The sequence below is a fragment of the Patiria miniata genome, unplaced genomic scaffold, assembly GCF_015706575.1.
Source record: "Patiria miniata isolate m_02_andy unplaced genomic scaffold, ASM1570657v1 HiC_scaffold_20, whole genome shotgun sequence".
NCBI lineage: Eukaryota > Metazoa > Echinodermata > Asteroidea > Valvatida > Asterinidae > Patiria > Patiria miniata.
The window spans coordinates 35,638,669-35,662,624 of record NW_024037059.1 but is presented as its reverse complement, the minus strand read 5'-3'; the positions used below and the strand labels follow the sequence as shown (position 1 = coordinate 35,662,624).

General features: G+C 40.8%; 1 protein-coding gene across 20 annotated transcripts in view; it reads left to right on the top strand.

The window, feature by feature from the left end:
* The window catches only part of LOC119728857 (centrosome and spindle pole associated protein 1-like), an 82,901-nt gene that overhangs the window by 5,526 nt on the left and 53,419 nt on the right, over window positions 1-23,956 (top strand). For 15 of the 20 annotated variants that reach the window (XM_038201268.1, XM_038201273.1, XM_038201277.1 and 12 more), the window contains exons 4-22: window positions 606-712; window positions 2,911-2,997; window positions 3,875-3,985; window positions 4,632-4,939; window positions 6,834-6,924; window positions 7,996-8,051; window positions 9,582-9,620; window positions 10,116-10,218; window positions 11,440-11,486; window positions 13,800-13,900; window positions 15,018-15,114; window positions 15,781-15,838; window positions 16,765-17,003; window positions 18,302-18,399; window positions 18,675-18,737; window positions 19,762-19,797; window positions 21,215-21,244; window positions 21,690-21,779; window positions 23,760-23,834. In XM_038201268.1, the coding sequence (XP_038057196.1) occupies window positions 606-712; window positions 2,911-2,997; window positions 3,875-3,985; window positions 4,632-4,939; window positions 6,834-6,924; window positions 7,996-8,051; window positions 9,582-9,620; window positions 10,116-10,218; window positions 11,440-11,486; window positions 13,800-13,900; window positions 15,018-15,114; window positions 15,781-15,838; window positions 16,765-17,003; window positions 18,302-18,399; window positions 18,675-18,737; window positions 19,762-19,797; window positions 21,215-21,244; window positions 21,690-21,779; window positions 23,760-23,834 (1,836 nt within the window). The remainder of the gene's footprint in view (window positions 1-605; window positions 713-2,910; window positions 2,998-3,874; window positions 3,986-4,631; window positions 4,940-6,833; window positions 6,925-7,995; window positions 8,052-9,581; window positions 9,621-10,115; window positions 10,219-11,439; window positions 11,487-13,799; window positions 13,901-15,017; window positions 15,115-15,780; window positions 15,839-16,764; window positions 17,004-18,301; window positions 18,400-18,674; window positions 18,738-19,761; window positions 19,798-21,214; window positions 21,245-21,689; window positions 21,780-23,759; window positions 23,835-23,956) is intronic. The other 5 variants (XM_038201283.1, XM_038201282.1, XM_038201269.1 and 2 more) reach the window with 4 other exon arrangements.

Here is a 23,956-nt window from a genome sequence, read left to right as displayed (position 1 = left end):
AATATAAACTGTGCCTCATCATCTTCAAGACCTTACAAGGTGACGCTCCAGCATACCTAAGCGATCTTGTCCAGCTCTATGCCCCGGGGCATCGGGGCTTACGATCCTCACAACAAAAACTCCTTAAGGAAAACATGGCTAATCATCGATGGGGGGAGAGAAGCTTTCAAACTGCTGCACCAAGACTTTGGAATTCCCTACTTGAAACTGTTAGACTTTCAAATTCACTTGGCACATTCAAGAACAGTTTAAAATCCTACCTGCATAGGGAAGCATTTGGTTGACTTTGGTTTCTACCTGTTTGCTTGACGATGCCGTCTTGTTAGTGTGACAATGCATCTTGACAGGTGGAGGGTCGAGTCAACCAGGTGGTTCTTTATTCTTATTGTTTTCTGGTTGTTGTGCAGTGCAGCGCCATGAGCGCCGCAAGCGGCGGATACCGGCGCTTTATAAATTTTCATTATTATTATTATTATTATTTGGAGTGTTCTCGTTGTTTCTAAATTCCCAGTTGCATGCCTGATTACAATGTAGTTTCTAAAATTAATGACATGCCACTGTCATAAGGTTTTAGTAGTTCTCTATTTTTTATTTATATTGTAAAGGTGTTGCTTTGGAAACAAGCAAAGCGCTGCCCGTAGGTAGCCATGACAACCTGAGGAACAAGCTGGCGAAAGAGCGACACGATGAGTACCAGAGGTTTCTAGAGGAGGTTTGTTGTGATTGCATTTTCTCTCATTTTAGTCCGGCAGCCAGAGGATGAACCATGTTTTCTTGGATATATAATTTTTTTTTGCATTTTCTTATCAAGAAGGCCATTCCCTTCAAGAATCTGTGTGATGACACCTTCTCAGGGTTGGGCATCATCTCTCAAGGCACATTGTTTATTTTCCCATTATAATGTGCACACAAATGACTATTCTTAGTAGTCTTAGCATTGGGGGTGAATGGAGATCAAACATTACTCCATTACTCCATCATACTTGAACCAATGTTAACGTAACTTGCCACAACTATTGTTCAGTAACATGACATCATGATGACATCGTCATTTGTCATGGAAACAACCACTTGAGGGCGCTATACTCAAGCGTGTTTTAAGCACATTTAATTGTGGATTTTTTTGATATGTAGAAATGCAAGTTATTTCACTTTATCAGTCACCCTTTCGCTTTATCAGTGACTGGTGTTAAGAGTTCCCAGCCTACATACAGCAGGATTGACTGGCTGTGACTGTTTATGTACCTTGATACAGCTATGCTGTGACTGTAGGTGATTGATATTAAGCCAGCTGTGCCTACCACTTGTCTGCTTTTGTCTGTTGACTGAATTCGACTAGTCGCAGTGCTTGCTTGAAATATTATCTGACTGTTGGTGACTAGCCTGTGTAAAAGGCATGCCAGGGGACGAGGATTTATTTTCTTTTTAACTGTCTGTGACTGTTTAAACAGCAGGAGGGCTAAGTAGGCCCATACTGAAGATCCCCTGCTTTTATAATGACTTAAAATTCTTTCTGATGTACATGTATTGATTTTTTCCCTTAAAATATTCTGGACTTCCAACTCGTAAGTATTATCTCAACTAGTGCTAATCTCAACAGTGCTGTTTCTGTCACATGGAACTAGCATTACACGTAGCTGCACTTTAAAAAAATAACCTTTTTGTGAACTGTTTCTGAAAGTGTTTTTTTAGGGATTCAAGAACAGAAACCCCACACCAACATTGCCCCTAACCCCAGGCCCCTTTTAGTCTGAGTATCACCCGTTATCCACAGAGCAAGTCTCCTGTATAACGTCTGATATGTCTAGACATGCATATATATGCAAGCCGTGCGCCAGCCGATCGGAGTCGACTTTACTAAATCGTGACGTCATTTCATTCCTAAATCAGGACTAAATGGTTTGATTGGTCAATTTGAATGCAGTGTTTTGTACAACAGCCGGGCGCGATATCGCGTAACATGATAATTTTTTTTTTATCCATGGCATTTCTATGCGAGCAACGGATGAATGACCAAAGACCCGATATAGAAAGCGCCCGCTGATTGGTCAAAATCTAGGGGACAAGAGGCGGGGTCTTGCCTAATTAATCAGTGAATCTGTTACGCTTAATAGACCACTACATATAATAGACCAGGCCACTTTTTGGCTAGCATGCATCCTCAAACCTGCAAAGATCTCAACCTGCCACCGCCTAAAAATCAGAAACTGCCTCGATCATCCAAAAATCCAAAATCATCCATTATTTTGTGCAGTGGAGGGGTGAGCAATACAGAGATGAAAATGTTCCGATTTTAACTGGAAATCCAACTTTTTCAAATTTATTTCCAAAATTCCAAATATCTGACTGCATAGCTACACATGGATGGAAAGCACCTACTGTGTTGTCTGTCACTGTCATCACACTCATTTTAATCGTTTGCTGTCTTGTTTTTTAAGTTAACTACATGTGTCACTGCACAATGACACTGTGAGGAACACTCTTTATATTGGTTGTAAACAGGATGAGTAAAAAAATAAAACGAAACCAAAATGTCGGGGCCATCGTTTTAGTGAAGTCCTGCATGTAGCACTTTCAAAATCTAGGATATGAAAGCCCAATCCATAAGCTTTCTTTTAGTACAAGAATCATTCAAATCACTCATGTAATTTTCAAGTTGTGGAATTTTAAACACAACCACCGTTTTAAAGTTCTGTACACAGATCACAAAAAGGTGAGTGTTCTTTCAGCAAAACGAAAACAATCACATAAGGATGTGTGTGAATTGTTTTCGTTTTGCTGAAAGAACGCACACAGATCAAAAATAACATTTTCACAATTGTCATTTTTTTTTAGATTTAAGTGTGGTTTGGAAACTGCTTCAATAATTTTTTGGTTTTTGACTATTATCTCTTTTTCTTTCATGAACAGAAGGAGAAACGGTCTGGTACCCGATCCCAGCCCCAGGCCGCGGTAGATGGAGGGTCCTTAAACATCCCAAGCAGGGATTCAGCCAAGGTCTGGTTTTTGTTCTTAAATCTCAAGTATCTCTTTGAGAACCACCTTTCACTTTAGTATGTGCGTCACTCTATTCCCGAGGGCATTTGTGATGGGCACTGTCCTGGATTCTTACTGAAGGGCGGACATTTTATGGCAGGCGCTATGAGCGCTCATCTGTGGTGGATACCGGCATTTTACAAGACTTCGTGATTATTCATTCAGTCAGTCATAAATACCTAAAACAGTTTACCCATTCCTATTGGTCGAGAGCCATTCACGTGAGTGATTTTAAACGGTTGATAAAACACCAGCTGGCTGGTTTTAAACACTTTCTCGGTGTCCACGAAATTTGGACTCCTATGAAATCTAATCCCTCTTGCCCTTTTATTGGTTGACCGTTCACAAACTTTGCATTCTACCAATGAGTCTATATTTTTATAGTCACTAATTCAGGCTACACCTGCACTGCTGCATTCTGCGCCACAGAATTGTTTTTGTAGAACAAATGATCTGGGGGTCAGCACCTGCATTGATTACCGGAGCTACATGTGGTTACCCACAGTGCTTGCATTTCAGTCACAGTAATTTGTGGAAGAAATGAGCCATTTAGGAGCCACCAGTGTACACGAATGTGCACTGTGAACAAATTACAGGGGGTAAATGTGGTGTTTATTCTCTGCTTGTACCTGGAAAAGGCAAAACAAATGTCCTCTTTAATAATGACAGCAAAATAAGTTCGTCTGCATCCAAATTGGTTTACACTGCGACTTTGGATTCTATTATAAAATTAACTTTGTGCAGAAAAAAATTGGAAGCTGTGGACAGAAATGGCTACTTAAAACAATGACATAGGTTCATAAATTGCTTACTTTTATTATTTTGTTATATTTAATAGGATCGGTCGAGAGTGGCTCGTAACAAGGAATATAATGAATTCCTGAAGAATAAAGGCGGCAGTACTTCACGCAAGCCCAGAGTTGGCAACGACGAATTATCACCGGGAATTGTAAGTTGAAGTGCAGAGCTAGAGAACGGCTTCATTTCTAAGGACTTTAAATTTGTCTGAATCGATCATGTCTGGCTACATGTGTGAATGGCTTAATTAGGTGTTGGGCCTTGAGCCCAACACCTATTGGTTTTGTAAGAATTTACTGTTTTTGTTCTTCTCAGCATATTCTCCGCAAATCCTTCTCCAGAACTGTTTGGAAAAATGGAAACATATATGAACTTCATTTGTCAATACATGAATGCCCAATCCAGGGTCTTCATTTTTGGTATTAAGTGCAAAATCACTTGACCCTTCCTTCCGGTCAAAAGCCTTATTATTTGAAATTATTTGAAATTGGCAGGAGATGCGAACTTGCTTTCAACGATGTGAGTGTCTGCCTAGGCAGTACTGTACAAAAATTTTACAGGTGACGTCATCAAATGTTAAAGCGCCCTCCGGTGGCATGTCTGGAAACCCTTGATGGACGTAAAAGCTGAAATAGAGAACATGCCGCAGTTGTGCAAGTAGAAAAAAAAAAATCAAAATTCTAAATTTTCACTCCTCATGCAAACATGTTTCAATTTATATCTCAACTCTGGGACTTAAAATCGTTGAAAAAAAAGAATAACAAAAACCTAATTGTGTGTTTGTTTGTTGTTTATAGACCCATAGAGGAGCCGCTATCAACCCAATCACCGGCGATCCGGTAGCCGCGGCCAAACCCTCCCCACCCGCCCAGCCCAACAGCCATCCCCCCTCTGATCTAAGAGCAGCAGCCCCGCCCCAAGACAGATTCGCAGACATACAGACGCGACGGGAGGCAGCCTCACAGACCCCACGGCCCATACTGAGGGACTACGATGACAGACCCCCTCCCGGACCCCCAGGGGGACCTCGGAGGGGGTGGGGCACTCCCAACCCCGACTATGATGAAATCTTGAGAAGAAAGCGAGAGGAGGAGGCCAGATACAGGTGAACAGTTCCTTCAAATTTGTTTTGTCACTCACACCTAATTTTTTTCATTGATGACACTAGGGTGGTGTATCGGAGCCGAGTACCCGAGTACCCGACCATTAATGTCAGAACCGGTTCCAGATTATGGAGTCGAGTACCGGTAACCAACTTTGCAAATTACTTAGTAACTTCTCAGTCAATGAAAAAGAAATGTTTCGAATGTCAGTGGGAAAGTTTCAAAATGAAAAACAGGATACATGGAAAACCAAAACCAATGTCACGTTTTATGATGCTTGCGAAAGTTGCAGTTTTCACCACATAGCTAAAGAGCTCACTACGGTATACACCCTATCTGTCTGTACTGCCGCACTAATGTGGACCTTTATGAACAATCTGAACAGCAACTATTTTAGAATTTTTGGCTTGTGTTTCTTTAAAGCTATAGTCCATCATTTGCAGCTATCCGAAAAGTAGCTGGCGTAATTATTGTTGAAAAACATACTTGGTTGAAAGATAGTAAGGGGACTAAACTCCCTGTAAAATTATTCTTTCTGGCAAGCTGTCATTTTGAAGTAATCAACGAAAGAAGGCCTTTCCAACGGTGCTTCTTAAGACGCACCGTAGGAAAATTTAAATTAGTAGTTCGTTTTGTTATTCGGCGAAGCGCGCGCAAGCATTAGCACGACGCACACGCACCCCCGGTTGCTATAATTCGTCAGATGAGTGCGCGACATCGCGTAGCTGCATTCGGCTCAGCAAGAATGTGTCTCGGACGCTGAATTCAGGCGCAATTCAAAACCTGATTCAGCAACTTTTGATTTGAAATTGAGATCCTAGAATGCTGTTTTTCTCAGAATATACAGCTGAAGCTGAGCTGAAACTTTATCAGGTTAGTTGTTCAGTACCCTTCTTTAGATTTTGAGCACTTTTGTTGCTTCAAACGAACAAAAAATGCACAAATTACAAATGATGGACTATAACTTTAACGGATACCCGGGTAACCCACGTATTTTCTTTCAACGGGGCACTCAGTTCCTGTTTAACCCGTAAATGCGCATTCCTAGATGACACAAGGCAGGATGATACTTCACTTTGGCTTTTACCCCCATATTCTGTCTGAAATGCAAACCGGGCTTCTGTGTTCACGCAATAAAGGATTAAAAACTCCCAATCTTGCAGCATTAACCTCAAACCTCCAGAATAGACCCACGGGGTTTAGGAGGACTTTGCACAGATTGAGGAAGGTACATCCGTTTCACTCTTCCATGCCCTTCAAAGTTGAAGCACGTAAAATAAATTGTTTAGATGAGACAGCTGGAACTCAAACAGAGCGCTTGCTGTCTTCAGAGGCTGCCAGTTTGAGCCGAAATATCATGGGAAACTTGTGGAGGAATCGGACAACCATTACAGTGGAATGTCGCTATACCGAACACCACTATACCGAACATTTTGCTATACCGAACATCGTCCTTGGCTCCCAATTTTTGTGTACAAAACAAACCGAACATTGGAGTTGAAAACCGTCAACAGAAGAGCGAAAGTGGCTATTATTTCCCCAAGGCATAGAAGGGGAAAGCCACCCATCGATGTAGGTAGTAAGCTCAAAACTGCGTAATTACATTATTCAATAGTCGGCATGTGTTCGAAGTCGTCTTTCAGTAACTACCAGGGCGTGCATGGTGAAGTTCTGAAGGATGCTATTTATTGAAAAGTGAGTACCGGAGCACCGGCAGCTTAAACTCGCTATACCGAACGATCGCTATTACGTACATTTTCTGTGGATCCCGCGATGTTCGTTATAGCGGTGTTCCACTGTATTCGGCTTGAAAAAAAAAAATTGATTTCTCCCACCACTGCAGTGCAACTTTAACAAGAAGTTTATTGTGTATTTTTATCTTGTATGTCTTGACAGACGGTATGATGATGATTTAGATTACTACCAACCTCGTGGAGGAATACGACCCTCCTACAGCGATCCACATCTCAACAGATACCCCCCTGAGGTACAGTACAAAAAGCAATTCCATTATGATGTTCAGTCGGAGCTGAAGCCAAGTTCTCACAAGTCCTCACAAGTCCATCACAAGTCATCAAAAGTCATCACATGTCATCCAGTCTCTAGTCTTGTTTTTTTGTGTGTGTAGGTGCCTTGATCAGGTTTCCGTATAAGTGCGCTATGTAAATTATTATACTTATTATTATCATTATTATTAGTCAAGTACAAGCTATTCAAATGAACTGTGACACAGGTATTCTGTTGTCATTTTTCGTCTCCTGTTTTCAAGCTCTGGCTGGAGCTTCTGCATGCATGTCACTTTGTGGTCAGTCGGTTGTTCGGTCAGTCGGTTGGTAAGTCTGTCCCCGAAAAATTGACCAAAACGAGCCCCCCCTAAGTTTCCTATAAAATATAACTACAATTTAACCAAAAATTGAAGAAATGCAATGCCGTCATCAGTAAATGCACTCTTGGCGAAAGGTTTCGGAACACGCCCCTTTGTTTCGAGCGATGCGCGTGCACGTCTATTTTGCATATGAAGCGAGACAGTCTGGAACCGGGCCAGAGCTTATTGTGCACTTGCGCATGTTTACTTGTGATTAGAATTGTGGTGGACATAACCCTAACCCCTAACAGGTTTTTCTCTAGGCACCCTGCCAAATGCAACTGGGCTGAAAGAAGAACCTTGCTAAATGCAACAAATTGCAACAGTGGATTCTGTTGTTGCATTGTGCAGTGAACCCAGTGCATACCAGCCTTGGCACCAAGCAGTTACCCTGCTAAATACAACCAAGTGCAACAGTGGATTCTGTTGTAATTCCTTGGCGACTATTAGTAGTTACCCTGCTAAATGCAACAAGATGCAACAAAGCATGGGGACTTGAGTTGCCTGCTAAATGCAACAGTATGCAACAACTTTTTACCTTTGTTGCTTTCTGTTGTATTAGCAGGGTTTGGGTTACCACAACTCAGTACACTGATTTTGATTAAAAAAATTATCCTGTATGGCTTTCTAAACAAAAATTTAAAATTAAAGCTTTTTATAATAAATTCAACTTTATTTTTGTTTTTGTTTTAGGATGGGAGGTATTCCAGAGCCAGAAATGACTATTATGACCAGGAATATGACAGAAGGTAATTTCAGTATTTGCTTCATAAAAGATAACATTATCTTCAAGCAAACTTGAATCCTCGATCCTGATTGGTTGATATATGGGAAAAAATAGTGTGGTATTATCACTTAAACCATTGCTTTGACATCAAACTATTGTTAAAAAAGTATGGATTCGGATCTATGAATCTGTTACGCTGGTCACAAAGTGTGGATTCGGAACGAAGAATCTTTAGTAAAGTGTGGATTCAGAATTACGAATCAATGCTTTGAACATGTCGGACAATTGTTTTCCATAATGAGCATTAATAGGACCGTCTGCGTGAAAAGTTTCCTTCCGAAATTACCAATGCATCTTCACTGTCAGATTCTCCGCCGTCACTGTTTAATAACTACTTTTGAGTAAAAGAAATCGTTGTCTGAACTATCCATGTTGACGCAAGGAGCCTACACACAAAATGACTTGGTTGTACGGGTGTGGCGATACACATAATGCACACACCACAATGCTTGATTACGTATAAGAACCTCGAAAAACTCCCTTGTAAATTACTCTAATGGCCACGACTCGACACGAGATATGCAAGTCTTTTCATCTCCGCTCACTGGACTGTTAATGACAATATTTCTTTTGGCACAATGGTTTAAGTCGAAGAATACACTCGCAAGTGTGGATTCTTAATTTACGAATTCACTCGGCGCTTTGCGCCTCGTGAATTCTTTAATTACGAATCCACACTTTCTCGTGTATTCTCCTTAACGTATATCACAGTCCATATTGTGCTTTTCTATTGCATGCACGTGTAATAGGAAAACCATTGAAAAGTTGTTGTACAATGTACGTAATCTAATCTTCACTATATGTCAAGTTTGCTTGAAGATAATTTCATTATCCCACTTGCGTGGCTCGTGGAACACGGAAAATGTGGTGTGTCTCTGTTCCATGTGTCATTCGCCCTTCAGCCTCATGGCATATGGGACACACACATGCACTACGTTAGTCCATGCTCCATGTACTCGTGGGATAACTAATATTGTTATATCGTGTGCTTGGATACTGTAATTTTATTGGTCTGGGACGGCCACGTGTCTGGACAATAAAAGTGCATGTCACACACTGAGGGTGATATTGCACTGAACTTATTGCGAGCGTTGCGTGGCATGTGGAACCTGTCGGCGTGCTATAGCCTTGCGCCATAAGAACTGCAATATCAAATCCTCAGTCTCATGTCCGGCAGTAGATCAAAATTTTCAGTTATCAAAGGTTACATCGCAGTGGTTTAATTTATTTCTCACACAGTAAGTTACAACCGTTTATCATTTTGAGTTATTGGCACGATATAACAAACAATTCTTGACTGCTGTGATGTGGAATATGCCGTTTTTAACACCTGAGGGGCTTACAGCACTCGAGGGTGCTATGGGCATTAAAAAGTCATATCCCACATCACAGCAGTCAAGAATTATTATACCACTGTATTGTTTGTTATCAGTCCAAATAATAATTATCCCCAGTTTGTGCTGAAGTATCTTGTATGTTTATCTTCCAACAGGAGAGTGAGATTCAGCGATGAACGTAACCCAAACGACAGGTGAAGAAAAATCTTGCGTTGTTTGTGCTGAGCAAAATGAAACTCCCATTTACTGATTGTGCGTTTTGACTTTGGGTGTATCGGCTTCTATAACACACCTGAATAGAATATAAACACAGAAATGCAAGTAGCCATACAAAAGCGGTACAAAGTTTCGAGTTTTTCATAGGTGTTTGCATAGACATGGATGGGCCCAGCAGGCATCACTATGTACATCGAGTTACAATTTAGCTCTTTAGTAATTTACTATGGAGTACCGAAGTGAATACGTCACCCGCACAAAATGTGTGTAAAAGACATTAGCGCGTGATTCAGCTCGTGAACCAACACGCGTGCGTACTCCGTTCATTTGCTCTACACTTTCGGTACTCCATAGCTCTATGGTTACAACAGACCCCCTCCCCCATGGACAGACCTGCAAGCAGACCCCCCCCCCCTCCCTCCCTTATTTAACAGCAATTTTAATGTAGCATGTATTTGAATTTTTTTATGCAGGGGTTATCCACCTCCTAGCAACGTACGTTATGACAGACCCCCTGCAAACAGAGCCCCCGGGGATGGCAGGGATGTGCTGAGTGAACCCTTAGCATATGACTGGGTATGTATAAGTGCTCATTGTACTTGGTCACATTCGTGACCAAGACTCCCCATGGATAGACCCCCCATGGATAGACCCCCTGCAAACAGAGCCCCCATGGATGGCAGGGATGTGCTCAGTGAACCCATAGCATATGACTGGGTATGTATAAGTGCTCATTGTACTTGGTCACATTCGTGACCAAGAAACCCCTTGGACAGACCCCCTGCAAACAGAGCCCCCGAGGATGGCAGGGATGTGCTGAGTGAACCCTTAGCATATGACTGGGTATGTAAAAGTACACATTGTACTTGGTCACATTCGTGACCAAGACCCCCATGGATAGACCCCCCTTGGACAGACCCCCTGCAAACAGAGCCCCCGGGGATGGCAGGGATGTGCCGAGTGAACCCTTAGCATATGACTGGGTATGTAAAAGTACACATTGTACTTGGTCACATTCATGACCAAGACCCCCATGGATAGACCCCCCTTGGACAGACCCCCTGCAAACAGAGCCCCCGGGGATGGCAGGGATGTGCCGAGTGAACCCTTAGCATATGACTGGGTATGTATAAGTGCACATTGTACTTGGTCACATTTGTGACCAAGACCCCCCATGGATAGACTCCCCCTTGGACAGACCCTGGCCCTGCAAACAGAGCCCCTGGGGATGGCAGGGATGTGCTGAGTGAACCCTTAGCATATGACCGGGTATGTAAGTGCTTATTGTACTTGGTCACATTCGTGACCAAGACTCCCCATGGATAGACCCCCGTTGGGTAATCCTGCGAAATCCTCCAACTGCCTCCGTGTAAAAATTGCATGTGCACTTCAATCCTAAAAAATCCTGCGTTATTTCTTGAATGTGAACCTTGGAGGGGTGACCGCTGCCTCAATCCTGCAAAATCCTCCAGCAATCACTGTCAATATGTTGAGGCAGAGCCAGTGACATCCTGGAGCAGTGCGGAGGATTTCAAGTATAATCTAGGCCTAAATTTATGCACGGCTGAGCAAAAACAACACAAGGTCCGGCCCAAGACCTTGACACAGTGCCATCTCGAAATTCAGGCAAACATTTGTGCCATAAAGCCTCAATCCTGCAAAATCTTCCTTTTTGCAAAGAGGATTTTGGAGGATTTGGGAAGGTTAGGGTTAACTATTTTTAGTTCCAAATCGTTTTTATGATGTTTCACATGTGAGTAATACATGTACTTGTGCATTTTATTTATATTTTGACAGAATATAAGCCGCGGTGGACGCAGTCGTACTTTGCCCGAAATGGAAAGGTAAAATTTCCGCTGTCAACTTCTAAATTTAAATTAGTACTCAGGAAGAGATTTACATGCCTCTAGTACCCAGCGCCTTCGAATGACAATTATTTTCAGATGCTACAGGCCTTACCAGTGCTTTGTAATACACTCAACCAAAAAAGAAGGTCCCCCCTTTCAATGCAGAAATTCCTTAGCAATCCAGCCATACTCTTTATTTGGCCCAAAACAGTGATAATGTGTACAAATTTATGCAATTTATAACAAATGATTCCGAAAACAGTTGCACCAAGTTGTGGTTCACACTCACCTTGCACGAACACAAAAGTGCAACTTTTTTTTCGGTACCACTTGTCATAAATTGCTTTAGTGTGTACACATTATCACTGAATGGGCCAAACAAAGAGTATGGCTGGATTGCTAAGGAATTTCTGTACTGATTAGTCGTTATTTGAGCGAGAGGTGCTCAGTAGTTTTTGAGTTAGACAAAAAGTATTGGAAGGGGGGACTTTCTTTTTTGGTTGAGTGTATTTTCAGATGATGCACGCCTTACCAATGCTTTGTATTATTACTGTGGGAAGTCGTAGTTTTACCTTTTTTCGCCTTCCACTTCTGATGACAGTGGTTCGAATCTCGCCTGGTTCCCAACAGGGATTGGGTGTCTCAGTCACTCCTCGATCCGTTTGGTTTTCCTCTTTTAACTGACAAACATGATTAAAATACTAGTCGACCACCCGTGTGTTTAATAGGTAACATATGGCAGCGCGATGCAAGCAAATTATTACCACTTTTACTCTCATTTCATTGGTGCAGGTCACCGTACTATAAAGTGCTAAGGGTGTATGTACAGTGTGTGTGTGCTCACTGGGGCTGAGTCAATTCCAATAATTGAATATTGAATATTTCACCTTCCATTTGATGGAATATTCGAATACACTGGAAGGTGGACTTGATCATCCGATTTCCAGTTGAAAATGCCGTCATTTCATTTTTGGTAACACATACATCCGCTGCCTTTAAAGGGAATGTACAACATTTGCTTTTGCTGCAATTTTCAGAAATTAATGGATTCGGAGGATTAGTGTGCTATAGAAAATATTGTTAAACTAGCTTGTTTCACGTTTTGGGTTCGGAGATGCTGGAAAATCTAAGAAAACCAACCGTGTTCTTGTAGTCTGGTTTCCTGACCCCACTTAAGATGAGACATTGCAATGTATAGACTTTGGGGATTGTAAAATCAGAGAATCAGTTTAGCAGGCTTGTACCCCTTCGTAGATGTGTAATCAATTGCAAAGAAAATGCGTAATGACTAAATATATTAGGAGCAGCTTTTGAAGAAAAGCCAGTCTTCTCCAACGATGGTTGGCCGACCAGCGTTGGAAAAATACAAATTTTCTTGAAAATGTCAGCACACCAGGAGCCATGATTTTACAGGATGCTTTAGATTGTCATTCACTAACAGTCCAGTAAGATATTTTGTTATAATTTGATCATTTCGTTTTTTGATGTTTGCAAATGTTGCATCTTTCCTTTAAGTGTCTGGCAACATCTTGCAAAAAACTTTAAGAATGTTATTTTGTTTATAAAACAATTGCCTGTTCTCGTTTTTATATCATTGCATTTCACTCAGCAATCGAAAAAACTATATTTTGATTAAATATTCGAATATTAAAATATTCAGCACAGCCCTAGCTAAAATATTAAAATATTCAGCACAGCCCTAGGTCGACAGGCAGAGAATCCTCGTTTAAATTAATTTGCTTTCTAAGGGTTCAAGTTGTATTACCACAATTTTACTTGCTAATTACCCTTAAATCAAAGACTAAGAGATGTTATACAGTGGAACGTTGCTATACCGAACACCGCTATACCGAACATTCGGCTATACCAAACATCAGCTTTCTCCTGGTTTTAATGTACACAACGTACCAATATTTTTTGTTGAAAAAAGTCAACAGATTAACAAAAAAATCTACCGGTTGTACATGTATTAAACACTATTTGGGCCACTTTCAATTCTCGAACATCAAACGACCCATAGTTTCATCGTGTTTGAATGTTCAAAAGCAATAGATGGCTATTATTTCCCCAAGGAATAAAAGGGAAAACCACCCGTTGCTAAGTTTCGTGATGACTCCTTGTGCGGCCGCGGGATGTGGGAAATGCCAGTTCACTATTGGTCAAAAGAGGGTACCGGTGGTTCAAAATCGCTATACCGAATGATCGTTATTACGAACACTTTCTGTGGATCCCACGATGTTAGTTATAGCGTTGTTCCACTGTACTTGGAAAATGTCAGGCCTCAAATGGTGTTTGTTTTTTTCTGTACAGGCAAAGGTCTAACGTTAGCAGAGCTGACGATAACACTGACAGCAGACCACCCCGAGCCAAGTCAGCTACACTATCCAATGATGAAGTAGGCATAGCTATAGGTAAGTCTATCTCTTGAACAAAAACCCCAGGTTTTCCAAAACACATGCTTCTCCTGCTTCTGCTTCAGCAGCCGATTTCACGAAGCGCTACAACGCGTCGCAACCGGAGTTACGATGTGTAGCACGTCGCAACTCGCGATGCCTTGTAGGATCCTTTTCAAGAAATTTGCGGTGTGTTGAACGCATCGTAAGTTCTTTGACACTGGCTTAAAACACATCGCAGGTTAGGACGTGTCTAGTGGTTATTGGAAAATAAGAAGCAGCCTTATCTTAGCCTGTTTTATGCCATAAAAATTACATAAACAAGACTTTAATACCGAAACCATGTGTTCAAAGTTGATGTGGAAAATGCATTGAAGTAATTATGAATTAGCCTGGAATATTGCAGTTGAAATTTCAAAGAAGCTACACAGTCCACTGTGATCTTGTTTTCCTTTAAAATTGCATTACAAGTCTGCAATTTTGGTTTACGTTTTAAAAAGTTTTCGAGAGGAGATCCAACGACTCTCTGTTGAACATCAGAGGACTATTTACTGTACGCTGAATAAATACGTATAATAGTCGCCTTGTTGTGCTATAAATACACCTACGATGCGTCGCACTTACAACGATTTTTGTGAAATGAATCGCAGGACGCGTTGCAGCTGCGATGTATCATAGGGATACGATGAGTCGCAGCGCTGAGATGCATTGTAAGTTATGATGAGTTTCGTGCAGTCGAGTGCAGGACATTTAACCCCCTGTTAAGACTGGCGTTCCAGAGTCGCGGTGAACCAAATAGATTTCGGAGCGACTCGAGTCGACCCAAATAGAGTATTGGTTTCAGACAGGCGAACTTAATACCCTGGAAAATTGTGTGCAAACAAACAAACAAACGCACAGTCTTAGCAACTTGTGCAATGTATGGTTTGTTTTGTTTTCTAACAGAACCATGGTATCTGACTCAGACTTGGGGTTTCTCCCAACTGTTTCCTTGTAACCATTGAGGGTGCACATAGTCCATAGGTCAATATTCTGTTTTAAGAACTTCAAATTCTATCATTTTAGTCCAACGTTAACAGTACTCCCATTTGTTTTTGACGTGAAAGAAATGATGCTAGTCTTTAAATGATTACAGGAAATCGGGATACAGCCAGCGCTACAAGGCGAAAGAAGGATCAATATCGGAAGGAACTGGAGCAACAAATGAAGGAAGCACAAGAGGCGAAGAAGAGGTAGGTAGATAAGATATGGGACACCAAAACTGCATCATGAGTTCATCTATTTGGGGAGTCAGGTTGGCGTAGTGGTACTTTCCTCGCCTTCCACCTTTGTGACCCGGGTTCGATTCCTGTCTGGGCCAATATGTGGATTGGGTTTTTAGTCCTTACCTGATTCCGTGGGTTTTCCCCAGAATTTTCTTCTGGGCTTTTCCTCCCACCTCTAAAACTGTAACTTCTTCTCATTGTCTTCTCTCTACAGGTTTCTTCAGGCTTGCGAGCTACAGTGCTTAGGGCGCCTTTGAGGAATCCTTGGTTTCATTACCAGAAATGATTAATAATAATGATAATAATCTACTTCGTCAGACACGTCATTTGATTCAGAAAAGTCATCATTCTGGGATGCCAACTTACTGGTTATAGCTAGAACTTTGCCAAGGAAATAAACATGTGCTTGGCCAGTATTAAACAAGTCCGTTTCAGACCAGCTGGGGAATGGAGGCTGATATTAGCCCGAGCCAAAAGTGAGGGATAGTATTGGTGACCAAGCCCCCAGCCGGTCTTAAACAGACTTGTTAAGCACATATTTATTCCCACTCCTAAATATCATTTGTCAACAATTAGTCTTTCTGAAATGCCTAGAAATGTAATCGAGGATTTTTGTTTGTTGTTTTTTTGCAGAGAGAAGCAAGAGGGATTACGCATCAATGCAACGGGTGCCAATGATCCGGCCAAAAAGGTTTGCAGAAAATAGTCCTTAAGTTTGCTGTCACACAAATTTTTGTCTGTTAGACGAGATTTTTTCTTCAAAATTTGACTTAAAGGGAATGTACATCACTGGCCTTTGCTATAATTTTCAGAAATGAACTATTTGAGGGGTTAGCATAATAGATCAAATATTGTTTCACTGACATGTTTGAAGTTTTGTGTTCGAACATGCTGGAAAAACCTAGATAAACAAAAATGTTCAAGTAGTCTGGTTCCCTGACTCTACTAAAGATGAAATGGATCAATTTATAGATGCCAGAAAATTGTAAGGTAAGGGGAACCAGTCTAGCTGGTCTGCACCCGTTCGTGAACATGTAACCAATTGCAAACAAAATTTGGACTGAAAAAAAGGTAAATTTGGAGCAGTAGTTGAAAATTAGTTAGGTTTTTCCAGCGGTGGTCGGCCGACCACCATTGGAAATGTATACAAAAACACTATTTTCTTGAAAATGACTTCACACCAGGTGCCATAATTTTACAGGATGCTTTAGACTGTCATTTATCAACATCCTAGGAAGGGATTTCGTAAAAACTTTGTAGTTCTATTTTTGGATGTTTGCAAATGTTGTATATTCCCTTTAAGTCTCTTCATGCTGTTCAAGCTTTACCAACCTGTATGTTTGTCATTGATGGTCAGTCCAGGTTTGCGTGTGGTTCCAATTTTCTTTGCTTCCGATTTTTTGTTAAGTGTTGTCATGTGCAAAGGCATTGACAAACAGGGGAACCACCAACATAGGGCTGGATAGCTCAGTTGTTAGAACACCGGAACGGTAATGCGGAGGTCGCAGGTTCACACCCTGCTCTAGTCAATTTCTGTGGTCAATATTGTAATAATTAGAAATGAATTTGAACCATTTCTGCATACTTGATGTCAATTCTGTATATTCTGTGCAATAGGCTCAAGGTTTCGGTGGCTACGCGTCATCCCGCGGCCCCTCAAGAACACCGGTGCCCAACCAACAACCACCTGCCCAGGCACCCCCACCTCAGCAGCAAGCTGGCAACCAGCCAGCGCGCTACCAGCCTTCATTCCGCAACCAGGCTTACCCAACTGGGCAAGGGCCGCCCGGGCCTGCCCTGGGTTTGGAGGAGGCTATTTCCAGGTCGCGGCTCGGTGATGCTCCCATGATCGAAAGGTAGAGTAATGCGATAAATCGATGATTCGTGTAAGCAATAAAGATCAATCAATCAATCAATCAAAAGAAATTTACAAAGCGCCAAAATCAAAAAGTTTGCTCTTAGGTGCTGATGGGGCACCAAAAAGAAGAGAAATTATTGATGGTACACCTGAAACAGGTGAGCTTTCAGGAGTGTCTTGAAGTTTGTTCCAGATTCTGGGGCCGTATACAGAAAATGATTATCAGCAAAAGAGACACAAGGGGTTCTGGGCTCAACAAAGTGTAGTGAACAGGAGGTTGATGATCGAAGTCGTCTCTGTTGAGAACTAATTTGGAGCATGTCCGTGATGTAAGCAGGAGCTTGTTTCCAGTAGGCTTTAAACATAAGAATGATGACCTTGCAGTTGATTCTTTGTGTGATTGGAAGCCAGTGTAATTTGATAATTTCAGGAGTGATGGAGTCGAACTTCCGTTTGTTTTAAATTACTCTGGCAGCAGATCGCTGAATTTTTTCAAGTCTATTTTTCAATTTCTGACTGATACTAATCAAGAGGCTGATTACAGTAGTCCAGTCGTGATGTCACCAGAGTGTGTACTGCTAACTTTGCAATCCATAAAGCCCCATGACGCTTGGACCAATCACAGCCTTGAGTAATGTCTGACATGCGTGCACAAAAGTCTGACATGCTTGCACAAAAGTCTGAGATGTGTGCACCTGCATATGATGCGTGCTACACGCGTGCGTAATGCGTGTGGTTGGAACAGAGGCGCATGGGTTGTTTCCCCACGTACACAGCATGTGGGATTTAAACCCTCCCACTATCTGAATGCAGTCACTAACAGTAAAAAAAAAAAACAATCCTCTTCCCCAACCATGCCTTTTACACAGGCTAGTCACCAACAGGTATATCATATTTCAAGCACTAGTCAAATGTTGAATTCTTTGCACTTCATACTGTCTCATTAGGGGAGAATGCAAAATTCAACAGGCAAAAGGTGGAGGTTTACCTTGAGGTTTTATGGGGTTTAGCATGCTGTGAGGTTTCGTGAGGTTTTGTGAGGTTGTATGGGGTTTTATTGGGTTTTTGAGGTTTTATGGGGTATTGTGACTCACAATACCCCATAAAACCATAAGACCTCACAGTGAGGTCTTATGGGGTTTTGTGAGGTTTTATGTGGTTTTGTGAAGTTTTACAGGGTATTGCAGGGTTCAACCTCAAGTTTCGCTATAATTTTGCATTTTTTCCTAAAGCAATCCCACAACTTCTCTAATTCTCAAAATGGTCATTTTGATTATTTTGTTTTCTTTCTCGCAGGCCATTCTCTCTGAACACCTACCAACCGCCGCTCAACGCCACCTCCACCGACCCATACATGTACTATGGCGTGAGGAATCCCTTGGACCCTGATCCTGGTACGTACCTCGCACACATACATGACACCCTCAGCTTCGCATTTACTGAGGTTCTCTTTAATACATGTGGTATGAGAGCCTTTAAAGTTGGGGTATGGACTCCATTCAGAGACTGTAGAGGGCGCTGTGTGATCTGGCATGAAAACTAGTGAAGGACACATTTGCTTATACAGGTTCGTCCTTACATGTGGCCTGGAGTACATTTAACCAAAAACATGGTTGAAAAGTCAACTTTTTGTCTAATAATTATACTAATTTCTTCATTGTTTCTCTAGATAATATCAGAACAGCTCGCACTTGGATCGATTCTATGTCCCGCTCCCTTAGCCGAACTGGCGGTGAATATATTTGTGAAACTGATGACGTATATACACGCTAGGGCTGTGTCGAATATCGGAACATCCAAATATTTGATAGAATCTAAGTTGGAATATTGGATATTCGAAAATACACAGCCGTATTATGCACCTAATGTGTATGAATCACATCTTTTGCAGCAGGCACCAAGTTGATGCAGTTGAGAGTTTGCTCACAGCACATCACAGTTTGAAATTTGTTACTTCAGTACTAACCTTTGAAATAATTTCATTTTTTTTAACGTTCGATTTGTGAGATTCAGATATCTGAATTGTTAAAAAGTGTTAATGTTAAAAGTTTAATATTTTTTTCCACTTAGGGAACCCTTTCATTTTTTATTCGTACTCAACTATCAGTACTCGAAAAAAATTGGACTTGGCCCGTACTTGATTCTTCATACTCGATTTTTGCACAGACTCAACAGTTTGGTAATCGGTACTCGACCCCAGTACTCAGGAGTACAAATCGAGTACATTTCTTTTAATTGATTCCATTGCTCAACCTGTCGCACAATGGCGCGCTTGCAGTCTGTATTACGGCTTAGTCCAGCACTCGGCCTTGAATGTACTCGTACTCGGTTCTTTGGACTCGGACTCGTCACAGTGTACTTGGACTCGGCCCTGGACTCGGCCCCTGAAGTACTCGGCGAACTCGGTACTCGGCTTCGAGGACTCGACTCCAACACTGTCAAAGGGTTGCCTCTGTTTCAGTTAAATATTGCCCAGCTTCCAAACGGCATTTTGTAACTTACATGTTTGTGTTGACTTGGTTTTAAGAATTGCAGTGAAATACATGTACTAACACAAATTTTACTACAGGATTGTTGCACCACGAGTGTTGAAAACATAACATTACAATCAGAAAAATTGTTTTTGTTTTCCCGGAAAATTTTGTTTTAAATCCATGTGTATTTTTAAACACTGTACTAACCCAAGCCCAGTGCATGTAGGGCAAAATGCATGTAGCCAGAATTTTTTAATTTGTTTAGTGCGTTTTGATTTGCAGGAGCCATTGTAGGCAAAGATGGAGACACATTTTCTGGTAAAGCAACCTTCTGCTGTTCTGAAATTTAAATCTTTGGTTTTAAATATGTTTACAACTTTATCATCTTTGTATTTGGAATATTGGTTATCGCTGATGACCCTTTCATTTTGTTCAACTTTTGCAGCAGTTTAATGAAAGTTTAATACTTGAAACATACATGTACACTTACCTGAAATACTTCACGAAGATTACCAGTGTGCTGATATTATACTAATGCTCTTGATAAATATGTCCATGTCTTTTGCCTCAGTTGCAGCTAGACCGGATAAACTCAATGGTATGTTTCTAATATGAGTCAACTGTCTGCACATGTCCAGTTTTCACCATACAATGACACAATATCAAAGATCTTATAGCGCCAAAGGCGCAAGATGGGGAACTCCATAGCAATTGGGAAATCGCCATTGACGCCATTCGAGTAAGCAAACGATTGCGCAAACCATTTGTTTGGACAATGGTTTGCACAATGGTTTTCACAATGGTTTGCTTACTCGAATGGCGTCCATGACGATTTCGCAAATTCCGACGATTTCTTGCGCCTTCGGCGCTATAAGATCTTAGCACAATATACATGCACATCACACCAATCTACTTTTTTTCCCCCATATTTACCGTATTTGTTGACACTGTGCAAGCACAGCTGGTCCATAAAGGCCAAGTGTCTTCTACCTTTCTCACTGACTGACTGGCTGACTCCCCAATTCACTGTCATTGTGAGTCGGGCAGTGCTATTGTATAGGATTACCCTGTAATCCCAATGAATGGGCTGAATCCAGCCCAGTTTGTAGACCAGATGCATGAAAAGACTTCCAGTGAATTAGCCAGGCTGAATCAATTGAATAGAATTTTGTGCATTCTGGGACCAGCTTAACTAGGCTTGCCTAAGGCGGAGTAAAACAAAAAATTAAGTGGTTTCTCATCCGGCCTTTTTGAAAAAAATGAAGGAGGCGGGCGCTTTTTTTCCAGTTTTTTTTCCACCAAGATGGCAGATTTTCCAAGATGGCGGATGGATTCTTAAATTTTCTCGACTATTTTGCTGACACAAAGTTGTGTCCAAAGGAGCCATAACACTTTAATATAGCTACAATGCTGTTGGAAGCAAATAAAAAGACAAAATAGTGACAATAAATGTGCAAATTAGAAAAAAAAAAGAAGAAAAAAAGAAAGAAGAGGTGGCTTGTAAAAACGAACCGGTTTGGGATGAGAAACTTGTCAATTTTTTTTACTTGGCGTAATATGATATACACGTTTCTTCACTGAAGAAAAGTGTGTATTGTGTTTTTGGAGGAAAAAAACCCCAAGGAATTAGACCCACAGTCAGCATGGTCAGTACATTGTTCCATGTGAAGTCACATTCGATATTGTTAGGCATTCATTTGCAATTTACAGAAATTCCTCTCTTTTTTTTGTTTAGCCTTCATGACTGATGTAGAAATTGCAGAGGGTAAGAAAGAATTGAAAACTCAATGAATGAGTCATACATAAAACGATTTTGGGAAACAAATTCAATTTTAAAAAGTATAGTTTAAAAGCAAAGTTCCTTAATTTTCCTGAAACACTTTAATAAACAGAGTCTGGCTCCATTAGATTATAAAATATATTCTTTGAAAGGGGGGGGGGGGAGAATTATCCTTTCAGACCATTTTTGTGTGTGTTTTAATTTTTGTCATGCATACATGTATAAACTTAAATGTATTTGAAGCACAGAAATGAAGTATTTCATTGCATGGACTATTTCCCCTAGGCCTACTATTTCTGCAGTTTAATAATGAAGACACGGCAGCAGTAATGCCACGGCAGCAGTAATTTATTGGGGTGAAATTTTGTTGTTGTTGTGATTTTGTAGTCCATAAATGTATGTTACATATGATGTCATATTCTATTTATAGCCAACCTGGTGAACCAGGGGGTCCCCAGACAGCCACAAACCCCTCGCCAGCAGCCGGCAGGTGTCTTGACACGATATGATGGACATCAAGGTGCCCCTTCCCACGTCCCCACAATAACCCATCTGTTGCCTAGTTTTGGAATATCACTCTCTGTTTGTTGTATTAGCACATGTGCTGTTCAGTCCTGTTAATATATTGTGATGCAACCTCATCCCCAGGGTGTTGAGCAGTACGCGCCCACCACAACCTGCTCTGTCACCCTGGTATTGGATCATTTGCACGTGCTAAATTTTTGCACACGTATGCAAATGAGCAATAGTCTGGTGCCTGCCTGTGCGTTACATTTGCGTTTATTTTTGTATGCGGTGTCTGGGGTGAAAACAGAATCAATTCGTCGCAACGCGAGCATGGCGTCAGCTACGAAAACACGATTTTATTTTAATTAAACTGTTGCGATCTTAACGAGACAACATGCAATATCACATTTGATATTAATATTAACAAAGTGGAAAGGAAATGAATATTTTCGAGAAGGCGTGGACAAATGATCGCAAAAACACGTACTACACGTTGTGAATAACAACACCAAGTACATGATATAAATCCATTTCTACATGTTCTAGCCAATTGCGGTATCGAATCAGGATACAGGAAGAAAGTTTCCTATCCAGGGTTTACTATTGGAAATGAGGTTGGAAATAAAGTAAGCACTGGGGACGAGGTTGATTGTGATGCACTGCAGAATCAACTCTTGCAGTTTAAAGGAACACTACAGCCTAAAATCGCTAACATTTGTATGTTTTTGGATTGTTTTCTCATCCTATTTCAAAGTTGTGGTTGAGACTAACCTAGTGTCGCGCTGTTCCTGAGTTAAGATGAAAAAACCTGGTTGTTTACTTCTAACCCAACAGAAAGTTTGTAGCATATACTTCAACTGAAAAAAAAAATGCATAAAAAGCAGATGATTCTTATTGTACCTTTTAATTATATTTACCTGCGTTTGTTTCTAAAAGTTTTTAATTGTACTCCTGTCTTGTCATACCCCAGAATTATAACTTTTCTTTTAGTGTTTCTTGTAAAATTGTCTGTCATTGTTCCATGTTAAAATATGAAATCAGTAAATAATGATGCATCGACTCTGCCAGGCAAATTTAGGCTTTACTTCTGTTGTTTGTGTTTATTCATGTAATTAGATCCTGCACGCGAATTTTAATGAGAGGAAAAAGTATTGTTGGTGTTTCTTCATCGACACTTTCTTTCTTACACAAAGCTTACATTAAAAATTCTTGAGTTGCTTTTAACACTTGTAACTTTTGTTGAAGTTTTTATAGTTTTCACATCTGATTGATGTTGAATACAGTTTCCACTAGTACTAACATGACTTATAAAAGAATATTTGAACATTGCAATGAATTCATTAATTGCAAAATTTTAACAAACGTCACATACTACATATGTGATGCGCTCAAGCTAAATGAGTCGTTTGTCGACCCTGGTCAATTTTTTTTATTGCAGATTTGAGAAGAGCACAATCTCAGCATTACTGCTGTGAAAACAACATGCTGGTACCATCTTCAGTTTAAAAATTATGGAATTTAGTCCGAACATGAAGAAATGTGATGAAGTGATGTGATGAAGTGGCCTTATTTTGGCCTGAATCTCCAAATGAAAATTCCCGACAAACGACTCATATAGCTTGACAAATCACAAATGGGATGCGATCAAGCTAAATGAGTCGTTTGTCGGGAACTTTCGTTTGGAGATTCAGGCCAAAATAGGGCCACTTTATCACATCACTTCATCACATCTCTAGGTATTCCGACTTCCATAATTTGCTGTTTTCCATAATCCGACTGTGCTGTTTTCAAATCTGGAAAAAAAAAAAATATTGACCAGGGTCGACAAACGACTCATTTAGCTTGATCGCATCACACATAAAGATAAGGTTTTTTTTAATACAGAAAGAGTTTAACAATCCATTAGGATAAAGAGAATTCCAATTTTTTGAAAAGCACAGATAATACGTCTTTTCGTCCTTTCATACATATTTTTCCTTCATGACCCAAGCAGTACAGCAGCCCCTCACTCCACGGCAAGGAAGACGACAGACCCAGAATGCTTCTCAATTGTCATCACCGTTTGCAAGTAAACAAACATTACACTTTGAATGAGTCCCTTTATACTCAATAGTTTGATCCATAATGCTCTTCCCAGCCTAGTGGTTAGGGTACATGTATGTGACTCTTGATCAGAGGGTCAGCGTTTGA